General features: G+C 35.2%; 1 protein-coding gene across 1 annotated transcript; it reads right to left on the minus strand.

Moving 5' to 3' along the window:
• Window positions 1–1148: 1148 nt before the first annotated feature.
• Window positions 1149–3519, minus strand: LOC127987102 (SLAM family member 9). Its single transcript, XM_052589396.1, has 4 exons — window positions 3076–3519; window positions 2069–2398; window positions 1686–1979; window positions 1149–1578 (listed from the first exon to the last, which is right to left on the minus strand). Exons 1-4 carry the CDS (start codon window positions 3122–3124, stop codon window positions 1418–1420), a joined length of 834 nt encoding a protein of 277 aa, XP_052445356.1. The 5' UTR covers window positions 3125–3519; the 3' UTR covers window positions 1149–1417.
• Between the last annotated feature and the right edge of the window lie 4200 nt (window positions 3520–7719).

Genomic DNA, 7719 nt, shown 5'->3' on the forward strand with positions numbered 1-7719 from the left:
AAATTACCTATTTATATGGTAACATCCATATGCTGTGCCAATTTATACGGAGGTTTATCCATTTTGATCTACACTGAGGATTGGACATGACATTAAGGGAGTTTCTGACATAAACTGTTAATAAAGCGATTTTGACACTTGTATTATTATTTACATCAGATAATTTGGTATAAAAATATTATACCACTAGAAATAGACTTGGTTATTTTGTTTAATTATTTTTTTCATTTACAAAAAAGCCCATTCTTGTCAATAAGCTTTACAATTAATATGTTGTGCTGAACTCAATGCTTCACATGCAATGACTTGTTATTATGAGTGATATTGCCATTGTTCAATATAAAACACCTGCTAGGAGAAAAATCGGGTTTGTACAAAATTGACCAGTAAAATGATGCTTGTTTGTGATAATTGGCCAAAAGCAATGGGATAGTCTGCCAGTTATATACAAAAATTGAATCCCTCAAGTTTTTTTATTAAATGATATGGGGCAATATTGAAATACTCAGTTTTACACCAATTAATTTTTTTAATTCTTTCCCTTTTTATGCATTTTTGTCCGAAAACAAAATAATTAAAATGAATCAAATATCAAATGATTGCTTACTGTATAAAAAGCATTTCTAAAATCCAGAAAAAAGTATTAAAGGGTCTCAATTTAATAAATTACCATATCAATAATTAGTACAATTCTGGTGTAAGCCCATCATTTCCAGCGGATTTGTTTTTATACAGAATTCAATTTCATTTAGAGAAAGGTCTTGAGAACAGTCTGTTTTACTTTCTAGAGACAATTTTTCTGGACTTTTAATTGATTTAAAAAATAATTGCATTTTCTTGATTTCCTAAAGAATACATATCTGCATTATACTAAGAGACAAATTCAGAAATCAATAATTTTCTAAGTTAGTTTATTTCTGCACTCCTTTTCTCAAGACTAAAAAAATATTTGCAGTTTCTTTCACCTTCTTCCATCCATTTCCTTTTAGATCTTACTCTAAACAAAAAGTCTTCTGCACTTGACTTGAATTTAAAAAAATAAATAAATAAAACAAATATAATATATATATATATATATATATATATATATATATATATATATATATATATATATATATATATATATATATATATATATATATTATGATAGCTGATAGCTGTTAATATTGTTATTGTAGTTGCACATTGTAAGCCTCTTTGTAGTAGTAATTTCTACTGTTGTTTTTAAATGCCAAGTTTTTATTAATTGCCACACATATAGACACAAATTGCAATGAACAAATAAAAAACACAGTTTAACTGAAATTTTGAACATTCCATATCACACTAAACAAAATGAATATAAAATCTACCCAAGCCAAAGGAATGCATAAAAACAAGAAAAAAAATATATATATAATGGATTTACACTGAATTATCATGAAGCTGTTTTATATTGTAAGTCATGATGTCTCTCGTTTACACCTTTCCTGGATGTGATGATGTCATAAAATACAATAGCGACAGTAGCCACGCCCACCACAACGGAGAGAGCCAATCGGACGAGAGCTTCAGAAGCATGACAACAGAAGGCACAATCTGAGAAAACAAAAGCAAACGACATTTTACATTCGCAAAAGATGAACAGCGACTCAAGTCCTAAACTGTAGCCATGCATAGCCTTTTCCCACAAGATGCTAACATACCTGAACATGGCCGACAGAGATCAGTGACGTTGACATATTTAGTCCGGTTGTTGATGGGATTGCTCACCATACAGCTGTAGTAATCGTCCAGACACCCCAGACGTAAAGACAGACTGTTGTTGAGATCAGACACACTGATGCTGGACAATAAACTGTTTCCTTTGTACCAGGAGAGAGTCACATGACCCACATTCAACACTGAACACAACAATGAACAATTCTGCTGTGATGAAGATGATGAAGAAGATGAATTTTGTGGGGAGTTACTTATAATGACAGGAACGGGGAGACGAGCTGAAAACAGGAGAGAATAAACAGCAAGTGTCAATTATATATGAAATATGGTATTAGATAAACAAAAGAAACTGTAAACCTCTACTCACCATAGACAGTAACATTAAATCTATAAACAGACTTTGTCTTGCTGCTGATGGTTACTTGATAAACTCCAGTGTGTTGAGTTGTGATGTCTGTGATGGTCAGAGATCCAGTTTGATGATCCAGCTTCAGTCTGTCTCTGAATATCCCGTCAAGAACATCATCTATTATCGAGGTATGGTTGGTGGTGATTTTTGCAATAAGATACCCATTAGTTTTAAAGTTCCACATGATCAGATTGTCAGATTGTTTAACGCTAAGATCAGGGTTTAGAGTGACTGAATCTCCCTCCGTCACTGGCACCGACTTCACCGCGTTTGAATCAGCAAGCACACCTGGAGAGCGAGTTTTGGTTAAATATTTATTTATGTATTTAAGCCGAAAAGAGTTCCACACTAATATCACTTTATGACATCTAAAATGTAAGCGAAATCCCTAAGGTCTTACTCGTTAGACGTCAGGCTTGAATCCATCGCAAGGATGCATTCAGTTCATTTACAATGTTTCACTTTCTATTCATCAAACAATCCTGAAAATAGTATCAGTTTTCAAAAAAAAAAAAAAAAAAAAAAATATATATATATATATATATAACAATCATAACAATGAGAAATGTATTTTGAGCAGCAAATCAGCATATCAGAGTGATTTGTGAAGGATCATGTGACACTGAAAACTGATGTAATGATGCTGAAATTCCAGTTTTGCATCACAGGAAACAAAACTATAGACAAAAACAGTCATTTGAATATATAAATCTTAACATTTCACATTATCACTGTTTTACTGTATTTTTGCCACATATGCCTTAGTGAGAAGAGACTTCTTTAAAAAACTAAAATGACAAAAATCGTACAAATCCTACATCTCATAGTAATACCTCGATTGGATTTAAAGTACTTTTCCATCTAAGAATATAAACCAGAGCACATCCGTCTGATTTTGGTTGAGCGTTATTCATTTGTACTAAATAATTCATCTGCTACCATAAAGCAAGACACGTTTAACTTACCAACCAGACAGCAACAGCACAAACAGGACAAAACGAATCTGTCGACCATTTTCCCCAACAGTTGAGCGCTCTGAAATAAAATCTCTCAAGGTGCTCAAGATTAAAACACTGAACGCCTGTGGTTTGCAGACAGTGAGAACAAGTACTCCTCCGCTGCATCTTCTCTCTCTCTCTCCTCCCTCCACAGATACGACAGCTAAACCCGAACACGCAAAATAACTCATCTGAGATTTCAGTGATGAGGATTTCATTTACAAGTCATGGAGGATTCGGAGAAGCTGCTTTTACTTGTCAAAGCACAAGCACCAATGATGGTTACATTTACGGTTCTTCAGACTGTTTTATGTGGTTCAGAGGTGGCTTGAGTGCATTTACACAAACCGCAGTGCAGCTAAACAATGCGCCTTCTGCTCAAACAATATTGATGCTCATGAGCCTATAAAGAAACAATGCTGACTTCCTTGATAACAATCAGATTTCTCTTACACTCATCCACGCCCTTATGAAAAATAAGCTTATTCAAGTGTGCTATTAGTATACTTCTAATTGTAGTCTACTTTTTATGTACTTCTCAGAAATGGGTTTTATGTACTCATTTAAGTGTACTTGATTTATACTTACAAAAAGTCAAAATAGATTTGAACTATACTTGTGCTCCTAGAATCTGTGTTTTCATTATTATACAGTAGAGGGCGCTAGTACACATCTTCTACACAGAATTAAAAAGTGAAGAAGAAGAAAAAACAATGTATACTAACACATGTAAATCTAACACGGTCATCTGACATAAAACAGCATCATAACTGTAACATTATGGAATAGAATGTCGACAGATGAAGATGTAATAATTACATATATATAACTTTACTTACGTATACCTAATAAAATAAACTTGAAGTATACTACTTTTTGGTAAAGGCATTCATTCAGATCATTTATTCTGAGAAAGTAGATTTTTTTTAGAATAAAATCTGTGTTTTAACTGATTTTAATGTGATCATGAAGCTCATGTGAGGTGGGGAAGTCCAAAAGGGAAGTCCAAATGTGCTTTTGCTGTGACTGTGATTGAATGAAAGCAATACAAAAACTTGCTATTTGACCTCCAGTCTGGAAAACAATGTGGTTTGATGACACAACTGTAGATTCTGCTGGACAAGCAGCATATGCATGTGGTGACTATAGGTGTGAAGATTGCATATGGGTTTTTCGTTTTGTTTTTTCTTCTTGTTTCCTGCTGATAAGAAGTTCACAAAACATGAACCATGAAAGTAAAATGTTGTGAAATATATATAAATTCAAAATATTTCTTTGTGAAACTTAAAATAATGCCATATAGTCTTCGGATTAAGATGATACTTGTTGTCCATGACATTCAGATTATGTAACGGTGTGATATTTCAGTAGAATTTAGCAAAGGTCACTTCTAAGAACCTTATCACACCTACATCCCACATCCTGTAGGAGGACCTTCTTACTGAAGACAGAGAGCACTTGCTGTTCCTGAGTATGTGTGTCAATGCTTGTGAATGTCTAAAATAAGTCTTCTGAGGGAAACATCTAATGACGAACTTTCACTGTTTTGGAGAACTAACAAATGCATCAATTGGTGAAACACTCTCAGAAAAAAAGTACATGCAAAAACTGCACTTAGGGGCTTATCAAGGGGAAGCACTTTGTTTACCCCTAAAAGTTTCTAAATTACGCCAAAATGTATGTTCCTGCAAATATCCTTTTAAAAACAGGTATGGTTTTAGATGGAGGTAAACAATTGGGAAAGAAATTGCTCAAAATTATTCACACCCTTGTTTAATATGACCAAAGAAGTCTTTTATTGAAAAAAAAACAAATGACAAAAACCTGACTTTTCATTCTGAATCCCATTATGAAATAAAAAATTTTTCTCTAATACACACTGGCCACAATTAACCATACCCTTTATTCAATACTTTCCCCAAGAAAACAGGTCTGAGTTTTCTCCTGTAATAACTGATGAGTTTGGAGAACACCTGATAAGAGATCAGAGACCATTCCTTCATCCAGAATCTCTCCAGACCTTTTCAGTTCACCACACTCATTTTCTATAGGGTTCAGCTCAAGGGACTGGGATGGCCATGAAAGAATAGTTTTGAGCTCAATGACCCATTTTGGTATTGATTTTGATATTTGTGGATCATTTTCTTGTTGGAAGATCCAACCATGGTCCATTTAGAGATTTCTAGCCTGAAGAGTCAGTTTTTAAGTCCGCGGTTTTCCCGCAGAATTGGCCTACTTTAACATTGTTGCCGCTGGAGGGTTTGTTGTGAAAACCTGGCAACCCTGCCCCTTTCTCGGAGGATTGCAGAGCTTCAAGAGCTCGTGCTCAGAGGCACACCAGTGTTATGATGACCGTGTTACTGACCCTACACACAATGCAATTTTTAACTACCGCATTCCTATTCCCAATCATTCTGGAAGCACGTGAATGAAGCATTAGTGAAAACAGGCAGAGACAATGGTAGCCTTAGCAACATTACCCTTATAGAGAACCCAAAAGCTCTTTTGGAAAGCAAAATATTATGCGTGATGCTTACTTTGTCTGGAGTCTGGACGTTTGCGCACAAATCGTTGGTATCGATCCCCCTTCAGAAGCAATCTTTGCACACCTCCAGCGCTGAACTGAGCCTCTTTTTTTTGTGTGGCATTTGAGTTCAGTGTAAAATTTTAGCACAAAGTGTAGGACTTTTCCATTTTTTTTCTGGGACATTCCTTCGAAAATAGAAGTTAACCACCATGTCCTCAGCTGTCTATGGAGACTCTTGTTCCTTGGTGCATCCCAACACACCATACTTTTAATGGCTCTCTGGCACTGACATTGTATCTCCAGCAGATACAGCAAGAGAACAGTAATGGCGGACCGCAGCTTCTCACTCATGACTGTGTTAAAAACCCAACTTTTTGTTTCATCTTATCACAGAAGCCAGTGTTATTTGAAGTTCCAGTATGCTGGAGTTTGTTTTTGGATGAGAGCATTTTTCTAGATTTTTCTTTAAACCCTCCCCAACAACATTTGCTGATGTAGGGGCTTTTTGAATTATTATTAGTATTATTATTATTATTATTATTTAGGCTTTCTGACCCGAGGCTCAACAATTTTCTCCAGTTTATTTGATCTTGCTCAGAGTCATTGGCTATGCAAATGCTCCTCTCCTCACCACACTTTAAGAAAAATTTGACAAACAACCTTTTCCAGACATTTTTTATAACATCTTTAGCTGATTGGAAATTCTTAATTATAGCCTTGATGGTGGAAAATAGATTTTTTTAAGCTTTAGCTCTTTTTTTACAGCCACTTGCTACTTAATGAAGTTCAACAATTTTTTGCGTTCACATCATTTCAGACAGGAACCACTTTGGCAAGTTTACTTGAGTTTATTGAACACAATTTATCTTTGGTGGTATGGTTCCTTATGGGGGTTCTTACTCCCAGAATAATTGAACATACATAGATCTTTAACATTAACCCCCCGGAACCATGAATTTAGAAATACATAATAATTAAGACTTTTAATAAAGTCTTTAAAGCAAACGGTGATAATCATGTAGATGTGGCAGTGGTACGTCTATCCTGGTTATGAAGATGGGTGTCTCTCCGCAAAGTGGTCCATGCCAGCTAAGATTTTTGGAAGCCTTAGTGATCTGAAACAAACAAGACAACAGCCAGAAGGTACGCAGTAATGTGCTCATGCATATAATGGGGAGGGAGGGAGTCGTTGAGCATACTTACCGAGCAGTAGTGGCACGCATATATGTCCCGTGTCTAATAGGAGAGATGTGGTGATTGGAGCGATTTGACAGCTGACCGCATTAGCTGTTCACAGCCTTGCCTCCGTGGCCTGACTGAACTGACGCTGCGCTCGATATATATATATATATATATATATATATATATATATATATTTGTTTATATTCCTTTGAAACAGGCAGCCGTGGCTGGATAATTTCATGGTCCTAGTCACCCTGGTGTGATTAAAAATGCTAATATGAATGGGAATATACTCCAGATATATTTTAATCATAAGAATTTCTAGGGCTACTAATAATTGTGACCATTGTGTATTAGGGAAAAATCATTTTTTTCATGATGTGATTTCCCCCAACGTTCATTTATCAATTTATTTTTACTCCAATCAAAGGTTAGATTTATTTTTATATTTTTGGGGGGAATAAAAAGATCAAATGGCCTTTGATCATATTTTCCAAGGGTATGAATAATTTTGAGCACAACTGTAGCTTTCACACAGATTTACACAGCCCTACCTCTGACCCAGTTTAAATTAGCCTGACTGCTTCAGTATTTGTCTGCAGATTGCCATACAAGAGGCTTGTGTTAAAATAAGGTAAATACTCCAATCTCCTCCTGAATATCCCAATAGGCCCATGGTGTTTTGTGGACCCTACGCAGCTTGTGTATTTTGTGTAAAGGGAGGATCGGCTCTGTGTATCTGAGAGAAGACAGATTTCACAGTAAACAATCTAGCAGTAAGAGGGTTTTTTAAAAAAGGGTTTTAAAGCTTGTTGTTTTGTAGAACATCACAGTTATATATGATATGAGATCAGTAGGGCCTGTAGGAATTGTGTTATTTAATAAAAATATAATTATATTCA

The sequence above is a fragment of the Carassius gibelio genome, chromosome B22 (genome assembly GCF_023724105.1).
Source record: "Carassius gibelio isolate Cgi1373 ecotype wild population from Czech Republic chromosome B22, carGib1.2-hapl.c, whole genome shotgun sequence".
NCBI classification, from domain to species: domain Eukaryota; kingdom Metazoa; phylum Chordata; class Actinopteri; order Cypriniformes; family Cyprinidae; genus Carassius; species Carassius gibelio.